The sequence below is a fragment of the Schistosoma haematobium genome, chromosome 1 (assembly GCF_000699445.3).
Source record: "Schistosoma haematobium chromosome 1, whole genome shotgun sequence".
NCBI classification, from domain to species: Eukaryota; Metazoa; Platyhelminthes; class Trematoda; order Strigeidida; family Schistosomatidae; genus Schistosoma; species Schistosoma haematobium.
In genome coordinates, this window is record NC_067196.1 from 40,375,581 (window position 1) to 40,395,961 (window position 20,381).

Here is a 20,381-nt window from a genome sequence, read left to right on the forward strand (position 1 = left end):
TCCAATCTTCTTAGCCTTCTGCTACCAGTCCTTCCACTTTTGATTGGTGCTACATGCTTCATATGTCGACAGAAATAAGTAGCATACACAACGTATTGAGTATGGTAAGGAAGATATTAGGATCACAGTAATGCTACGTTGACGAAAGCAAGCTCGAGAGGAATAAACGTCCTGGGCTCTGATAGATGAATATAAAACATGTTCCCTTTTATTCACAGTTTGCTGGCTGAGTCGAATATCTAATGCATTACAGTTGTAGATTTCACCAGGGTTCTGATACACTAATTATAGTCTATCGCCCCAAAGCCGAGTTAGAGTCCATGCGAACAACCTGAATTGAAATGCAGATATATCCACTCGAAGATTCCTAATATCCAAATATTGATATCTGAACCTAAGTTATTTAAAATCCTGAGTAAATACACTGTTTACAAATTACTGAGACCGAATATAATTCCTCATCTAGTGTTATTGCATGCACAAGTTCCGGTAGCCAATGAATCCCCTGATAAACTGTTAGGAAGGTATTTGAGTGAGATATAGGCGCAAACATCTGTTTTTATGTTTATTTTTTTGATAATTTTAGTGACGTATAGAAGTTATCTACTACATTGACTACGATATTTATTGTCATGAATTATAATGCTCACAATTTATATTATGAACATGTATATTCACAAAAAGTATTATGTGAGATCAGATTTTACTTTAAACACTGACCTACTAGGTGTATAACTTTCATCAACTTTGTAATCAGTGTATAAACATAATTTTGAAAGAACCATTTTTCGGGGAAATTGTATATTAACACAATGTGGTTGTGGACCATCTGATTGCCAAAATGTATCAGTAGATTCACTCAACAATTGGTCGATACCATGACCTGGTTTGCATGAAGAAAGACTCCAAACAGCATGATCACATACATCACGAACCTTGTGAAATTGAGAAATAATTTTATGAGTAAGCTACTGATAATCAAAATAAAGTAGTTATAAAAGTAGTACACCATAATAATTGACAACTACAGAAGTATCAGAAGGGGTTTTGTGGAGATTGTAGTAATTTCCAATAGTTGAGATCATGAGTTAAATGAAGCTAAACCACTATGGAAAACCTAGAGGCGGGGTCGTGGATGCGCAATGCTGAGGAGTCCCACAATACGACGAAACGACCGTTCAGTGTTTCAGGTTTTTCATGGTGGTATAGCTTCAATCGACTCATGATCTCATCTATTGAAATAACTACAGAAGTAACATAACAAGCACAACTACTTTATAACTTTTACAAACCTTTAATTTCTCACTCAATAAAATACGCCGTTTTAGCTATCAAATAATTTCTTCTTACAGGTAAAAAAAGAAAAGATGGTAATTAATTCTCTTTCAATGAATTACATTATACCCGACACCTCAAATAATCGATCTATAAAAGTGATTTACCGAACTTCTATCAGTTACTCAATTCCATCCGCAGCCCTTCAAGATTTAGTCCTGGTTCGAAGCCCGAAATGGACAACAACGGGTATAAAGATACCATGAGATGACATGGACTGGGAGAAAGGAACGAGAATGGTGACAGATTCACAAGTTTATGTGCATTCAACCAAATGATAATAGGCGGCACAATATTCCTACAAAAACGTGTACACACCCTAGACAAGATTAAAGGAAGAACAAGAAGATAGTAGTTAACAACAATCGAACAAGAACAGAGAAAATCAAGGCACAAACCAAATACACAGAAGCAAACAAGAGAGTGAAGAGGGGCATTAAAGCTGACAAGCTGAAATACGTGAAAGACATAGCAGCAACAGCGGAATAAGCTGCAAACGAAGGAAATATGATACAACGAAAAAACTAGCAAGGAAACATAATGAATCAGAGCGACTAGTCAAAAACAAAAAATGCAGGACAGTCACTAAGATTCAAGAACAAGCGCAATAAATAGGTAGAGAACTTTGAAAAACTCCTGAATAGACTAGCCCCAAAGAACCCACCAGACAATGAAACAGCACACACAAGTCTACCTATATATGTCGCACCACCAACAATCGAAATCAGGATGGTCATCAGACAAATAAAGTGTGGGCAAGCAGCAGGACCTGATAATATAGCACCTGAAGCTCTGAAGTCAGACATAGAAGCAACTGCATACGTGCTTCACGCTTTATCCAGGGAGATTTGAGAGGAATAACAAGTGCCACAGATAGACTGGGAAGGACTGTAGAGGCGAATTTCCCTTATATCTGACTGCAATAAATGATATCCCGTTAACTAAGTATTTAACGCTGGCTAAATCTCCTAGTAGAGTTATGGATTTACTCGAGATTATTCAGAAGCCTGAACACCAGTTGTAGAGATATTTTATTGTTAAAGATTAATAAGATCCGCAAGCGTACAGAAAGCAAGCACACAGTGAAACCAAGAATGTGTGTGTATCTGAGTGTTAAAAATCTATATATATTTATGAGTCATAATCAAGTGTGGATAAATTATTGATTGTCTGTGTATTACAACCAATGCGAGAATAGATTAAAGTTGATGTGCAACATGTGTTCAATCAGACGCACACAGAAATTTACATAGTGGATTAAGTGTGTAAATTACAGTGAGCACATAAATGATACAGTAGTTGAATGGGCTTACTACAGGACACCTCATCAAGATACCAAAGAAAGGTGATCTGAGCAAATGTGAGAACTACACAGACATCACACTACTGTCAGTACCAGGAAACGTTTTCAAGTGTTGCTAAACCGGATGAAAGACGCAGTAGACATCCAACTTCTAGATCAACAGGCTGGATTCCGTAAGGATTAGTCGTGCACAGACCAAACCGCGATAGTACGGATCATTGTTGAACAATCGGTTGAATGGAACTCGTCACTATACATAAACTTCAATGACCATGAGAAGGAAGTTGACAGCGCGGATAGGAGAACCGTATGAAAACTTCCTCGACACTATGGTGTACCTGAGATTTTCAATTTCATACGACGGACTGCAGTGTAAAGTAAGGCATGCAGGAAAGTTGGCAGATGCATTTCAAGTGAGGGTTGGAGTAAGGCAAGGCTGCTTACTCTCTCCCTCTCCTTCCCTTTCTTCCAATGGTTGACTGGATTACGAAAATCTCTACATCAAAAAGGAAGCACGAAATACAATAGACAAATTAGATACAACTAGACGATTTGGAATTCGTACGTAACCCAGCTCTTCTATCTTATACACACGAACAAATACAGATGAAAACAACTAGCATGGCAGCGTTCTGTGCATCAGTAAACCTCAAAATACACAACACATAAAGCAAGATCCTGAAATACCACCCAACCTCATCGCACTTAATGCAGAAACAATGGAAAAGGCGGAAACTCAGCATCATAGAAAAACAAGGAGGAGCTGATACACATGTAAAGGTACGGATTGATAAAGCGAGGGCACCATTCCTACAATTGAAGAACATATGGAACTCAAAAAAACTGTCAAACAAAATCAAACTCAGAATCTCCAACACGAGCATCACGACAATTCCAGTGTACGAAGCTGAAACTATGAGAATACCACAACCATCGTCAAAAAGTACAAGTATTTATAAACAGTTGTCTACGCAAGATACCCAAAATCCGTTGACCAGATATCATTAGCAACAACCTACTGTGGGAGCGAACAAACCAACTTTCAGATGAAGAGGAAATCGGGAAATGACGCTGGAAGTGCATAGGACATACATTGCTGAAATCACCAAACTACGTAACGAGACAAGCGCTAACTTGGAATCCTGAAGGGGAAAGGAAAAGAGGAAGCCTAAAGAACACATTACATCGAGAATCAGAGGCAGATATCAAAGGAATGAACAGTGATTGAAATAAACTGGAAAGGAGAGCCCAGGATAGAGTTGGTTGGATAATCCTGACCGGCGGCCTATGTTTCACGAGGAGTATGTAACTAAATATCGGTTACCCAACTTTTTATTTCTCTTAATCCATTAATTGCACCGCATACAAATGATTTTAGGTTAGTTAACAAGGAATAAAAACACTCACTTTTCCATCGCGTTCATCTTTCGTCACATCGAAATTGGATATGGCTTTCAGCTTAAAAGGCATTCATAAATTCTAGAAGATAAAACATATAAAGTGTTTACGTAACTGTAAGATTAAAAAACCGAATATACAAAAAACCAACTAAGAAATAATATTATATTTTACAATAACTTTAATAACGTAGATACAAAATGACATGAACTTTATTTAGATCGCGTTGTAATAGCTCCGACTGCAGAATCACTTCCAGACGAATGACGATGTTTACGAGGCAGTGGACTAGAAGGAGACGAACCCTGAAAAAAAATGAAACAGAAATATAGAGCTTCATAAACAAAAGAAAACATATGTTCTAAAAATACGAATAAAAACATTGATTTCATCCATACTTTATAGGGACACTGAGAGATCTGTAAGAACAGCTTCACGAAAATTGGACATCACGTATACAGACGCGAAATTGTTAGGATAACTCATACTCTCACTATATACAAAATCAAGACAAACACAATTGAAGAACTTTTTGGCACAAAATTGTTTACGAATCTAATAATCTTGATTATTTGGTGAAGCTTGGGTTAGATTGACAAGCCAAAAGCCTGTACTGTTTAAATTTTAATTTCTCAGATAATTACAAAACTAATAAAATCCTGAAATTTGTTACAAGAATGGTGAATGAGGACGAGTCAGCTCAAGATGAGAATTCAAGTGAATTCCTGATTATCATAAACTAACTTTCTCATCGTTAATAAATATGATTCATGTGTCATGAGAATTTATTTCGTACAGATTTAGTCAAATGGTGATCAAAATATCAACATATGTGAAAAGTTTAAATAAATAACTAAAACTTAAGTTTCTTAATAGCACCTTTTAGCAACAAATTTTTGTACATGAAATTGAATTCAGTATACTAGTGAAGATGAAGCTTTTACAACCGTTTATTTAGGAAGTAAGCTCTATGGTGCAATAATTATTTCTGTCCGGACATCTTGAGTACATAACTTCACGATCCTATTGAAGTGACTGCGAAATATTAGCTATACTAGATTAATGCCAAAAAATACAACTGCAGAGTCCTTACGTAAGAATAATGTGAAATTGATATTTCAAATGTTAATTGTATGTATCGCAAATGATCTTTCGATAGGGTGCAATGTACCTGAGGCACATGAGATAAAAGAGGAAAGAGCGGGGAAGTCTAACGAACCATACGCTATTAAAACTCCTTTAGGGTGGACGTTATTCGGACCTTACAGTGAGATCACAAGAAATATGAGTATTATAAATTATCTATCGTCCAAAGATAAACTAGTAACTAGATTAGATCAATTATATAAATAGCCTAACTTAGAAAAGTTTGCGAACACTGTAGCCCACGTATTAACAGAAGATTTCGGAACCCCAAGGTGCAATGAGTTTCTAGATCGAATTCGTATGTGTAAGTCGTGGCCCAGATTACTAAGGTACCCTATCAGTCCTTTGACATCTTCGTTTCGAACACTTGGAAGGATCATACCGCGCAAATGAGACCATGATACCATCTGAGATGTCGTTGGTACCGTCCGACGCAACATAGGAAGTCTCTTAACTGTCCATACATTTGGGATTCTAAATGATGAAGATGAATCTAAGGAGGAAATTCCTAGTCGGACCTCCTTACAATGAAATGTGGACTGACTATCCAGCATTTTCAATAAAATCGTCTTGGAATCTCCTTCTAAACCCAACCTTCTAGCTAAATCTTCTGTAATAAGCGAAGCGTCTGAGCCACTATTTAGGAAAGCGCAAGTCTGTACTGCTTTTTCTCCATTTTTTACCAATAAAGGCACTATTGCAAATGCTACTTGTTTCTGTACACACTCAACACTTTCCTCCGTACATAGTTGGGTATTAATGTGGGCATTAATATTACTATCTCTCTACTCTTCCCGCTTCTCGTGTAACAGAGTATGGTGTCTCCAGCCACACCCTTCAACAGCACGTGACCTCGGTGATCGACAATTTTTCGCCGCATGGTTTGCCTTCAGACAAACGTTACATAACTTATGCCTAAAGACGAATTCTTTCCTTTCTCTAACATTTCTGTCGTTGAACTTCTGGCATTGATCTAAAGAAGGATTGCTTGAGCACTCCAAACAAGATGAACTACATAAGGGGACGTTGCCATCACTAGTACTCGTATATGATATCCTTGCTGCATTGTAATTTGCACTAATTTTCCCTTTCGAAACGCCAACATCCCTTTTATCACTATTATTACCGCGGATGACAAGTAGGACGTATCTGGTATTAGCTATATCTGACTGTTCCTTTACAAATTCGCAGAGGTCCTTGAATGAAGGTTCTTTACCTCTCTTAAGAATTCTACATGCAACTTTAACCCATTCTCTTTGCGAGTGTAGTAGGAGTTTTAAAAACATGCATTTGACAGTCTTTGTAGAATTAAGATTGGATACATAGTTCATCTGCGCGAGTGTTAGCTCACAAATATGCATCTCACGAGACAGTCTTCTCAAATTATCTGGATCAGTCCCCTTAATAGCAGGGATGTTCAGCATCTTATCAATAAGTGCATGGGCTACCATGTGCTTCTGACCAAATGCTTCCTTGAGAAGCTCTAACGCTTTACGATAGCCTTCTTCTGGCTCGAGCAATGAGCAATGAACAATAGTAGCTTTAGCTTCACCATCGCAATACTGGATCAAATAGTTTAACCTAGATCGGAATCCAACGCTCTCATCAAAACAGTCCTCAAAATTCCGTATGAAGCTCCAATAGTTCATAGGGTTGCCATCAAACCTTATGATCTTTTTCTTTGGTAGGTCTAAACCTATAGATATCATTGTTACCCAGTCCTTTCCAGGAGGAACATCAACTGCATGCGAGGCAGATGTAGACTCATACGTTATCGTCTTGTCAACCACAACTTGATTATAATGTTCTCTTCCCTTTTGACGTAACTGTTCTAACTCAATTTCTCTTTCTGTCTGAGCTAAACGTACTTTAGCTAATTCTAACTCTAACAAGGGATCCATTCGGTAGGTATTTCCTCCGAATTGGTTATCACTATGAGTTTCTGAATAGTGGGGAGACAATTCAGGGATATGATCAGTTTTATGATTGTCCGTAGACATTTGAAGGTACTCAATGTACGAATTCTTGATGAGATACTGTTCAGAACCAGATCTTGTCGTTACCGGAGTCTCCTCATTCTGATGCGCTAGCGTCGTTGATTCTTGAGACCCGTGTTTCGTTGGTACGACCGTCTTCGAGGGGTTTGTACTTGTCGATTAAAAATCGCTATCGATGAAAGCTGGTTTCACTCGATCGATGCTGATTACATCTATTTTCCCAGCTTTTTCTACGGTAACCGTCTTCTCTGTCCTCGTAATCAATTTAAATGGAAAGTCGTAATTCGGCTGCAGAGGTGGTTGTACCTTATCTCTTCTAATGAATATGTGAGTACAATTATGTAGTTCCTGCGGTATGAACACTCGTCGTTGTTGTAGTCTAGGGGTATTATTTTAAAATCGTTCATGTGCTTCTTCAAGCGTTGCACGTAGTTGGCTACATCAGTTGGAACACTTTTACATGAAGCGAAAATTTCTCCGGGTAAACGTAGAGTAGTCCCATATACCAACTCAGCTGGACAACATCCCATATCCTGTTTAATTGTTGTTCTTAGACCCAACATAGCTAGAGGAAGCTTATTAGCCCAATCGTTGTTGACAATGACAGATATGAGGAACGGTTTTAACTGCCTATGCAGGTGTTCAACCATTCCGTTTGCGATTGGATGGTAGGATGTCGTTCGAATACGTTTAATTCCGAGGAGATCTATAAGCTGCTGGAAGAGTCGACTTTTAAATTGGGCTCCTCTATCGGTTGTGATAGTTGCTGGTACGCCATTGTAAGAAATCCAATTTTCGACTAGGGCTTTGGCTACAGACTCAACTGAGGCGTCTGTTATCGGTACTGCTATAGGCCATCGTGTAAATCTATCGATGCATGTAAAAGTATAGTTGTATCCATTCGAAACTGGCAGTGGTCCCACGATATCGATGTGTATATATTCGAATCTAGTGTCTGGGTGAGAAAATAAACCGATTGCGGAGCTAGTATCACGATCTACTTTGAATTTTTGACACTTCCTGCATGCTTTTATCCAGTTACGCACATCGCCATTCATGTTCATTCATACGAAGCGTTCGCTAATTAGCTTTTATTCCCGGATGCGATATGTTGTGCATACTTTCAAATATTTTCTGTCGCAATGGTTTCGGGATGAATGGTTGCGGTCGGCCTGTCGATAAATGACTTATTACTTTCGTGCTACCGAACTGAACCTCTTCGAATAATAATGATGTCGTGTCATCGGATATTAGCTTGTTTAATTCGATGTCTCTATCTTTCAAATTTGCCAGACCGTGATAATCGATTCCACTTGTAATGAGCGCGTTTATCGTTGTTTTTGATAGTGCGTCAGCTACTTCGTTTTCTTGGCCTTTAATATATTGTATATCGGATGTGAACTGGGAAATGAATCCCAACTGTCTGGTTTCCCTCGGGGACTAATTATCTTGCTTTGCTCTTAGTGTTTTCGTGAGTGGTTTGTGGTCCGTGTAAACAGTAAAATTTATACCTTCTACCATATGTCGAAATTGTTTTATTGCCAAGTAAATTGCCAGTAATTCTCTCCCGAAAGTACTATATCTCGTTTGAATAGGATTCAATCTCTTCGAAAAAAAGTGAAAGCGGCTCCCACGTGCCATTTACTAACTGTTGTAAAACGGCTTCTGCCGCCACATCCGATGCATCGGTCATGATAGCTAGTGGCGTTTCTTTGTTTAGTGCCTTCTTGGCGTTCTCGAATGCTTGTATCGCCTCCGTTAATAAACGGAATGTCCGGGCATGTCCCCGTAACGGGTCCGTTAGTGGTTGCAGTAGTGCCACACAATTCAGAATAAAGCGTCTGTAATAATTTATTAGTCCTAAAAATCGTCGTAACCTCATCCGTGAGTCGGGTAACGGATAATCTCTGATGACATCGACTTCTGCTGAGATTGACGTAATACCTTGAGAAGTTAGTGTGGCCTAGGAACTGCAAGGATCTCTTTCCGAACTCACACTTCTCAACGTTTATGGAAATGCCATGTCCCCGTAGTCACGTGAAAAATTGTCGTAGCTGCGTCATATGCTCGTCCATAGTAGTGCTAGCTACTAGTAAATCATCGATGTACGCGTATACTCCCGTCAAACCTCTAACAGCTTGATCAATGAATCGCTGGAAGGTTTGAGCTGCATTAGTTAATCCAAAGGGCATTCACAAAAACTCAAATAACCCTAATGGAGTGATTACAGCCGTTTTCGGCATATCTTTTGGCGCCACGGGAATGCGGTAATGAGCCCGAACAAGATCAATTTTCAAAAGGTCGTGGCACCTTCCATATCGGTAGTAATGTCGTGGATGTGCGGTACCGGATATCTATCTGCCATAGTTTGCTTGTTAAGGGCTCTATGATCTCCACATGGCCTGATTTCTCCATTCTTTTTGGGAACCATATGCAGCGGGGATGCACAGGGACTATTAGATGGCCTTATGATACCAAGTTCCACCAATTCTTCGAATTCTCGTCTCGCAATATTCAACCTTATTGGATCTAGCCTTTGTAGTCTTGTGTTAGTCGGTTGACCTTTCGTTACAATTAGGTCAACAATGGTTTTGTGACAATTGTAGAAGAACCAGTTTAATTAATACTATGTCTAAAATATTAGCCCCAATAGCGCTTCGTAGCCTATCTACCGGTCGTGTAAGGCGAACCCGAGAAAATCAGGCTGGTTTCAGATCGCTTGAACGCGGATGTACAGACTAAATATTCACTCTTCGGGAGATTCCGGAACAAAAACACACATTTCGACGCCCGACTATAGTTGTATTACTTAATCTCAAGGCGGCGTTCGACTCTGTACCAAGGTTTCCCAGTGAAAGGTGTACCAAAGATGTACATTAACCTTGTACAAGCTCTACCCGATCATCATTGGTCGAGTTAGAGCTTATGGAGAACTGTCATCTGAGTTCGTTACTCCAAACGGTATTGTCTACTTTCCCATTTTTTGTTTAACTTGATCATAGACATGCTTTTGGAGATAACACACATCATCTGAATTTTAAGGGATTGATCTATCAAGAGATTTACTTGTTGACTTAGAATACGAGATGATATAGTTCTATTTGGTGAAGACGGTAACAAAATGCAGAGTACTCTGACCACCTTAAGCAACAATGCAGGAATGTTTGGGATGCAGCTCTTTCTCTTCGAATGCGGAATGTTGCTTTAGGATTGGCTTGCGTCATCACCTGAATTAATCATAGGAAGTGAAGTAGTTGAACGCATCGACCGCTTTACTTATCATGGGAGTCTCAGCAGTCCTGATGGTCTGGCGTCTGGTGAAACTTCGGCACGGATTCGGAAGGCTCAATTGGCTTTACCAACTTGTGGGGTAGGGGAGATATCTGTTTCCCAACCAAAAAACGAGTTCACTCCGTCCTACTTTATGGATGTAAAACATGGCCATTAAGAAAAGAGGATGTTCGTAGGTTACTGATACTTGGTCAAAAGTGTCTTCAAAGAATTGCTTGTGTAATCTGGTACCACGGAGTAAGCAATCCCTGGGATAGGTATGTGATACCAGATGAGGATGGGAAATCGATTGATGAGGCAGTAAATTTTCACCAACTGAGGTGGTTGGGACATGTGTTTGTATACCGAACTACCACTTACCTTTGTGGGCGATGTTGTTTGTTAAAGGATAGCCAAACCAAAACATGGCATTAGTCAATCCAGTCACTTACAATTGGAATTAGCCATGTCAGTATGTATAGGCTGCCTGGTTGAGGTCTGTGTGCTTATCGTAACTATCGACTACAGACCTTGAATGACATGACTCAAAACCGTTTGGAATGGCTCACGTGCATAAATTCTTTGTTTCAATTCTAAGATTATAAGTTTCTCATACCCTGTTTTGTTGTTTTTATCCCACTAATTTACATCTTTTCAAATCGTATCTTCGATGCTTAAACTTTCCAATTATTAGTATAAAAAGCCAAACGGTAGAGAAACAATCTTTTGAGCCACAATAACGCTTAGTAACTATCAAGGTATAAAACACCTAGTGGTGGACTTCGAAAAACGAACGCAAATGGATCAGAGTCACCAAACTCAACTAAATTATTATGTCCTACTACTGATAAATCTTGATTCCATCTTACCTAGCAGTGATTGGAAAACAATCCTAAGTATTATTCACCCCTAATCTCCAAAACAAGGCAACTCATACGCAACTCTTTTCCAATCAAAACATTTTTATACGTTTTCATTGATGGTATTTACAAAAATGTCTATGAAAGAAAGGAGTAGTAAAGGCATAGGCCTGTGGTAAGGAAGAACACTCAAAAGAATGTTCAGTACTAACAAAGGCGAGTAAGAAGCGGGTAATACGTGAGCAGAATTGTATTTCTGAACTCCAGTGATTGCTGGATCTACGGTCAGACTAGTGCGTAATCCTAATGCAAAGTCTTTATTATTCGAAAAATAGAAGACAAACTATTATGAGAATAAAATCCTAACGGTTTTATGCACAATCCAAAACAAATTCGAATATGGTGATAAGTTTATTTTCAAAAAATCTGTGCTAGAAGGTAAATCCAGCTGCTAGAAGTTCCATATGTACTTTTTACACAAGCTCATGTGCTTTTGCTCATTTCCAAGACTCTTAAAATATATTCTGTTTCTGACCCTTTTGGGTTCATGAGAAGTCAATAGCACTGGAAACACTACGCACGGAACAACATAACACACATTCTCTCAACTGATACTCTTATAACCAAACAAACAAAATTAAATTAGCCAACTCATTTAACAGTTATTTGGGTAAAAGCTACACTCTAATTGAAAGATTTAATGACACTACGCAATCCCCCGGACCGAAGTAGATGTAATGGGGTTTGGACCTTGGTCCTAGTGGCTGAAAATCAAACGACCTAACCATAAAGCCACTGCTTTACTACTGCAAAACAATGAGATTAGAAAACGTAAGATATATGTGCATACGCTTACTTCAGGAGCAGAACGTTTGTTTTGCTTGATGAAAAAACTAGAAGACTGCTTGCTAGCATTCGACTCCTCATCTTTAAGCACACATGAAGCAGGATGTGAAGGACTAGTAGTTGGGGCAGTCGACACTACAATAGATTGCTGTAAGGAACGCGTAGTCTGTGGAGGAGTTAGATTCAATAAAGGCAGAGATGGGAATCCTGGAATATCCTCAGCCATAATAGACCAAAGAGGTTGAAGCTGCAAAGTTTCAAGAGATTTATATGGAAAATCAATCTTTTGGAAAAGTCAGGTTATTAATTATAACTAATTATCACCAACAAAACGCTCTCAAAAAGTTCACAAAACATGGAGTCATGACCAGCAATATGACAAACAAGAGGATAGCACAACCACAAAAATAAATCAATAGGACAATGACAAAACAAACACTCGTCTTTGATGAAGAAAAAGAATACTTATGACTTCACACAATCACAATACAACGGTTATCTGATCTATGAAACAAAGTGCACACTTCAAATGAGCAAAACAATCGTGATATAAAAATCAAGAATAAATCAGAAACCAGGTACAGACCTGCCATACATGTTGTAGGAGGATTTGACTATAAATCCTGGTAGTTGAAAATATGGAACAGGTGCTCGGACTAACTCAAACTAGTATTATTGTGACCTTCCACATCTAGATATTATTACGGATTTTGCAATGTGACAATGTTACGAAACTTAAGTCTATGCCCATTAACCTAGTACAAAACGATAGCATAATACAATAAATACCGTGATAACTACCCATATAATTGTCGTTTCCTGAGAAGTAAATGCTCTTTTCAAAGTTTCAACTCCTTTGTTTTTTCCCTGTAACTGCCATCGTTAAAGTGTTGGTGTGTAAGAATCGTCCACTTTATCTAATCGTATAGACCTGTTCTCACATTGAAGGTATTTTCCGATCGTTGCAATCAAATTATACAAATCATAACTTCGCGAAAAACGAAATATGACAACTATTTTCGAAAATTTGTCTTGCAGATACACCTAATAGCAAAGCATTTTATACGTACTGATTTTTAATAACAGAAAGATATCAATATGTGTTCGGCAAATGAAAAGCACAGTATTCCAGTTTATCCGTAATTTCGAAAAGGAAAATTTCTGATTACAATCATTTAAAAAATCCTGATTTCAATATGCTATTACTAAGTTGCTCAACAAAAGAGAACTGAAAACTTGTTGAGTACATAATTTTACGGGAAATAGAGTGAACTGATGTAAAGAATAGAGAAATATTACTTGAAGCTACTTGAAGTGACACAGAGCTGTGAATGTTAAAGGTTGCAAATAAAATTACTATCTATTAGAACTACCAAAGTCGGCAAAATACTGTGCGCAAAAATAGCATTAAGATAAAATAATAGAAAATGTCATCCAACACTAATCATAAACTATTTACAATTCGAGGATGACATTATAACTAATTATATACCAAAAAGGTTTTGATTAAACCGCATAGCCTCGTTGTTACTTCTTTGTTAGATCACCCTGAACCATTTTTGATGTAACTAACCAGTAGAAACAATTAAAACCGGACATATTTCGTCTTATTTAATGGGACTTAAACACCAGAAAGGATTTAAAATCCAAAAATTTCAAGATGAACCTAGATGTTAGAGCTAATGTATACATCATGCCATGAACGTTAAGATATAACATATTCGGACTCGTGATTACCACAAAATACTAAACTCTCAGAAACGACAAAAGATGGTCAGTGGTACTTTCAGAGTTCGATAGTCTGAAATGACGAGATAAAATCATGTATTCACTCCTGATGTAATCCATAATCTAATATGACTAAATGAAAACACGTCTAGGAAATAATAAATAACTGTTTTTTCTCAGAGGGTCCATTCACAGTAGTAGTCTTCAGTGACACAAACAAAAGACGAGTTGTACTGAAGTGAACAAAAATTGTGGGCAGTAAGTGTCCCACTTATGTCTTCACAATTCTAGCCACATGTGATAAATTCAGTGGGAAACAGGAACTAATTTGGATAATCAGACAAAAAATTTTGATTGGTGCTATATATATATTCCCCTGGGAAAATAAGTAACAACCGGATGTACCAAAGCAAACTAAAAGGACATCAAATATTATCTTACTCAATCTTTACATCCTCTCCCTATAAAAGAATAACTAGAAAGGCTATGATGATATTTTAAGGAACTAACGCATTTTTATATGATTTATACTAACAAGCTAAAAGGAAACATGAAAACTATACACAATAGCTACAAAATAAAATACACAATATTGAAGTAAGTATCCAACTGAAACAAATTAAGGAATGGGTAAGGAATAAGGTAGAACTAGATAGACATCTGAAACCATTTTCGTCATGATGGGCTTATTCCCTAAGTTACAGTCGACGTAGAGCCTGATACAAATGTGTGTTAGCCCAAGTGACCATACTATACCACGACAGAGATGAAATAAAAATACTTAAAAAAACAGTGAAGGGATCAAAATGACGCAGTATCAATGAAAATGACTAAATACTGGGAATGATTCGAGAAGGGATGAAGAGGTATACAAGAAGAGATAATGTAAGAGCTAACAAGAATAACTGCGTCTTAACTACTACGTTAGGTTCTGAGTCATGTTATCCAGAATTTACAACCACTGGTCGAAAATATTACGCATACTCCAACTACCCAATCGGACAGCTAGTTTTAGTTTTTTTAATATGCAATTCCTCACTATGACCGCTTGACAGTAAATGATAAAGATCCACCACTTACTTCACTAATGACGTCATGATACATCTCCCCAGCCATTCGGTGGACTTCGTGATTTTGACTATTGTACATTCTTGCATTCATAAACATTAGCAAAAGATCACGAATGAAACGTCTTGCGATCTCAATGATAACTCGATAAGAAGAAACAGATGGATTTAGAGCAGAAGGCTGCTGAGAACTGATCAAGTAACTGAGTGACGACTCCATACGGCGCCTAAGGGACGTTAAGTCCACTGGCTCATAAACAACAGTACTGTACCCGGGAGCTATATCTTCAGTTACAGGATGCATAAACACATAAGCATGACGATGGCTGTACACCGTAGAAAGTGCTGACAGAAGAGATCTTCTCCATCGTCGAGCCACACAAACTGATGACTGAGATGTATCTGTAAGTTCATCATTATTGAGATTGGTAGATATTGAGGGACTGAGAGCTATTAAATTTGAATATGAAAACGAATGAGTCATTATTAGTAAACGATAAAAGAGACATCAGCGTACGTCAATAAAACCCTCCTGAGATACAAATCTCTCATAATGAGTACAAGATACAAAATTGGATAAATTATGAGTGTATCAGTGTATTGACTGAATAAAATTTATAACAATGAAATAAGATAATACCTGAAGTGAACTCTCCCACTTGGTTTTGATAAACAGGAGCAGGAGTCGATATCTTCCTCTTTGTATGATTATGTTTTCGGTTCAGATTAACGGCTTTAAAGGATGGTGATTGAGTATCCGCAAGACTTAGTGCAGGACTTGAATTAAGGCTCTGAGTAAAGTGCGGAGAAGCTAGTGTTTCTGAGTCACTTACAAGAGCGGAACTACTAGGAGTAATTGGTTCATCCAGGATCTCCAAACACTTGGAAGGGCTTGTTTGTATTCTTATTTTGCTTGAGTCACTATCTAAGTTATTAAGCTGTTCAGAAGCTCTGGGTGACTCTTCCACTTTGACTTCTTGATTATGGCTAGTTGTAACCTTCGAAAGTAAATACGCAAGAAATCGAAATACAAATTACCATAGCGTTTATTCGTAAATAAACTTTCAACAAGTTAAATTATATGTGAACATAATCGGTGTGTTTATTTATTAATGTATTTCATAGTATTCGCAACTTCGTAAAAATATGTACATCAAACAAATGTCACATTATTGATTCTAATCAAGAACAGTAAGTTGAAGCTGACAATAAACATGTTACAAAACGATTTTGGAATGAGTGATAAGCTAACGTAATACACACTTCTGAAAGGTAAAGAAGTGATCTAAATTCTTCAGTACATTATGCCTATATCTAGTTATACATCGCATGTCGATGAAACTAAACATTTTGATGTAAAATATCACTAAAAATAGATACACAAAAAGAATGAATAACTTTGAAGTAAGCAATAATTTTGGTGGCTCTTCGGTATTTATGCAGGATATACTATCAAATCACAATAAACCACAAGAAAAAAACAGGAACGGTTGTATATGTATACCTCTGAGTGAGTCTGGATGGATGATGTAGTATCTAGACTTGAGATTTCATCATCATGTCCTTCGAAACCCAGTCTTTGTGAAATAACAGCTATCAGTAAAATGAGATAAAATAAAATTCAAAGAAAATAGTGAAAGTGATTTGTAAAATAAATGGGTAGAAGTCTAGGACATGTTCACAGAAACCATACTTACCCCAAAGCTAAAGAGCATAACAAGTAGTTCCTAAAGTTTTAGTAGAGAGACATTACCCAACATCTCTTCTCAGTTCTCGTATTACCTTCCGCTTGTTAAGTTACTCTAAAGGTCAATTATTGATCCCACAAGTTCTGGGTTCGATCCTTGGTGTAGTTGTGGGTGTATATTCCACACGAATCCGATATTAGAAAAGAAATGTTCAGTACCTCCTGGTATTTTATGTCATCTCAACAAGTATTCGTCTGACAGAGAACACCTACAAATATCCTGATGAAAACATCTGGTGAACACATAATGTAGGTGTATCAAGTGGGTTAATTTGGGTGATCCACTCGTGTTCTCAAAGACTTGTGACTCGCAATTAATCTCAAAAGAAATGCAACAGTGCCGACTATTCAGCTATAATCATCTCAAGAATGGGGTACTACACATAAAGCACTACATTAAAAATACTTGCCGATTATTGTAAGCGACAACTTAGGACGATAGCATATTGTGATGTGGTCAGTTTCAAAACGCTTTCCTAACACCCTGCGTCCAACCTCACTATTACTTACCCAGTGATCCCAGCAGATGTGAGCAATATTTCCAAGGCATCTGAGGTCGAACAGTAGTAACCTACGAGTATCTTCTACCCTTAATGGCCGTTTCGCAGCCATAAAGTAGAACAGGACGAACAGCTGCGCAGTATACTCGCCCCTTAATTGACAGATGGGTATCTCGCCTTCACCATAAGTGATGTAAGTTAAGAAAAGCTAGACGAGCTTTTCGAGTCCGTGTTGAAATTTCGTCAGACACCAACCCATTAGGGTTGATCAGACTTCCAAGATAAATGCTGTCGAGATGTTCGACTACTTCACTCGCTATCCTTAGTTCAGGTGTTGACGCAGGCCAGTCCTGGAACAACAACTTTCATTTAGAGAGCAAGAAACGCATCCCAAACATCCTAGCACTGTTGCTCAGTGCTAACAAAATACTGAATTTTATCAGTGTTCTCACCAAATAGGACTATGTCATCTGCGTATTCTATGTTGATAAGTGCACCTCTTGAAAGGAGATCAATCCCCGATAATTCAGTCGACAAAAACGTTGCATCCATCACTAAGTCAATGATGGAATTAAACAAAAATGGAGATAATAAACAGTCTTTTCGGACACCTCTTGACGTTGCAAAATTAAATGACAGTTCGCCAAGAGCTTTGACTCGACAGGTAGTGTTCGAGTAAAGAGCCCTCGTAAGGTTTAAGCACTTCTGAGGTACGCCTTTCAGTGACAGACACTGTCACAGCACCTCCTGGTCTACAGAGCCAAATGCTGCTTCTAAGTCAAGAAGACCACCATTGTCGCACGCCTGTGTTCTAGAACCTGACGAATGGTGAATATGTGGTCGATGCAGCCACGAGCAGATTTGAAGCCAGCCTGATTTTCTCGTGTTTGCAGTTCACGAATCTTTGTTAGGCGCTCAGTAATTATTTAGGCTAGTATTTTAGATGCCATGTTAGTTAAACTAATCCCTCTATGGTTATTACAGGATGACTTTGACGCCCTTCACACACATATTGAGACCAATCAGATGTGATTATGTCCAACTCCCAAATTTTAGCTAAAATATTAGTCAACATAACCGCTAGAACTGCACCACCATTCTTAAAGACCTCTGTAGTTAATCCATCTAGAGCAGCTGCTCTTTCTCGTTTCAGAATAGCTATAGCCTTATGAACTTCAGTGAAGTCGAAAGGCCTACTTCAATGTTTCATTAAGGCTGTTTGGAAATGGTGGGTAGTTGTAGAGTAGCTGAAGGCCAGTCGAACTGCCCCTTAAAGTGTTCCGTTCATCATTCTGAACGTCTGGGCTGAAAGTAGATAAGAGCGTCGACTTTTTTCCAAGTCGTTTCACTTACACTTGACTTCTTAATTCGGGTTTCTTTTATTAGTCTGAAAAGCTATCTGGTGTTACCTAAAGCCGCTGCCTTTTATATCTCTTTTGTTTTCGTTACCCACTACTGCTCACGGTCGTTCCTTATACCAATACAGTATATTCGAAAAATTGTCAAGTCTGCATGCATTTTACAATATCTTACAAGAGAATAAAGGGTCTGGATCTTCATGATGGGAAACAATATGCTTGGTTGGTTTCGCACTCTTTCACATATCTTAAGAATGATCACTTTCAATCTCATCATTAGGTTTAAATGTCACATATGGATAGACTCAGCGCAATTCTATTTCTTTCACTCAATAGTTAATGGGTGAAAGTTTTGAAAAAGACAAACAACTGGTTCCTTCGATTAACGCACTTAGGAAACTGGACTTTACAGGAAGTGAGTTACTACGATGCATATCTTTAGTTAAAAATTGAAGGCCATGTATTCATAACACTGCATAAATTAGTGCTTTAGTCCAAATATGTTTGTAAAGGACTTTGAGAGGGAATCACAAAGATGGGTAGTGCTTTAAAAAGACAACAGAGACTCCGACAAATAAGCAATAGAACTCAAAAGTAGGTAGCAGGAGATATTGCTCTAGTGTTTTTTTGATAGGACTTGTACATAAACCCCATGTTTCTACGGGAAAAATGCATTCTTAACGAGTATTCTTGATAAGTGTTACCTTGAGCACGTATGAAGTTGGCTAATGATGATTCCTGAATGTAATCACATCTCTCTTCGAATAGCCCATAAATAAAAGGGGTTCCGACAGGAATCCAGATACCACCATTCTGGTCAATTGTTTCTTTCTCAATTTTAGTATTTGGACGTTGTAGTGTAGTGGGAAGCTTCTTGACAGTTCGGTCATTTTCCTCTGAAACAGGAGACAACGGTTCCATATTTAAACAACGACCTATTTTGTCCGGAATCCCGAGTGCAAGACATCTTTTTCTATAGCTGAAGAGAAATAAATATTAGTAAAGAGAGCTCACGTCAGTAACCGGTCTGGAGGTATTTCAGAATATCGGCCTTGTCGCAACTTTTCTGCATCCTCTTCCTCTATCCTAAGAGTTGACGATAAACCAGCATTTAAGTCTCACTTCATAGCCCGCAAGATCTCCAACCGAGCAGCATGCAACTGCTCACGTCTCAATGTAGTATAATGATCTAATGAAATGTTTAAGAGTTGGCTCTCTGTTAAATCACCTGGATTTCTAAAGAACTTTCAATCAAGCACAAGAGAATAATACCTTTGACGTGCGGATGCAATAATATATTTATATTGAAGCGAACAACTCTGTTCATAACCAATGAATTCAAATATATTAATTACCTGTTTTGAGAGATCCTGTACATTTTCATCTTTCAAGAACGTCTTGCAAGACGTTCTTAATGACTCACTGACAAGGTCCCAGTTTTTTCCATGTGTGAGAACAGCCCGAAGTAGGTAACAATTAGCACCCACAGCCCAATTCATTCGTCATATCTACTTACTGCTATCATGTTAGCCAACCTTGAAAACAAATCGGGTACCTGTTAACAAAACATTCATGATCCAATTTCATGACTTTGTTAACGGGCATTAAAAGTTGTTTGACCAGTAGTATGATTTTCCCTTAGGATTCAGCTTTAAACAGTGAATCTGATGCTACTTGTTGGGGGAGGTTGTTTCAATCAGTAACACCCTGTAGAATACAAATTTTACTGGGTAAAATTCTGCACCTTCAGTATTCAGTAGTAAGGATAGTATGTTGGCGAACCTGTGTTAATCCTGACAGATTGCTTTACAGTGAAGGTCCAGTTT

At 38.0% G+C, this 20,381-nt stretch overlaps 1 protein-coding gene across 2 annotated transcripts in view; it reads right to left on the reverse strand.

Annotated features, from left to right (window-relative positions):
• The window catches only part of ANAPC10 (Anaphase-promoting complex subunit 10), a 28,513-nt gene extending 8,401 nt beyond the window's left edge, over positions 1-20,112 (reverse strand). The window contains exons 1-11 of one of the 2 annotated variants that reach the window (XM_051218201.1): positions 19,911-20,112; positions 19,828-19,874; positions 19,678-19,791; positions 19,570-19,641; positions 19,260-19,534; positions 16,455-16,543; positions 15,591-15,948; positions 14,964-15,400; positions 12,166-12,402; positions 4,046-4,341; positions 721-935 (exon numbers count right to left, since the gene is read on the reverse strand). In XM_051218201.1, the coding sequence (XP_051074042.1) occupies positions 721-935; positions 4,046-4,108 (278 nt within the window). In that variant the 5' untranslated portion in view covers positions 4,109-4,341; positions 12,166-12,402; positions 14,964-15,400; ... (5 more) ...; positions 19,828-19,874; positions 19,911-20,112. Of the gene's footprint in view, positions 1-720; positions 936-4,045; positions 4,342-12,165; positions 12,403-14,963; positions 15,401-15,590; positions 15,949-16,454; positions 16,544-19,016; positions 19,214-19,259; positions 19,535-19,569; positions 19,642-19,677; positions 19,792-19,827; positions 19,875-19,910 lie in introns of those variants that run through there. The other variant, XM_051218202.1, reaches the window with a different exon arrangement.
• Between the last annotated feature and the right edge of the window lie 269 nt (positions 20,113-20,381).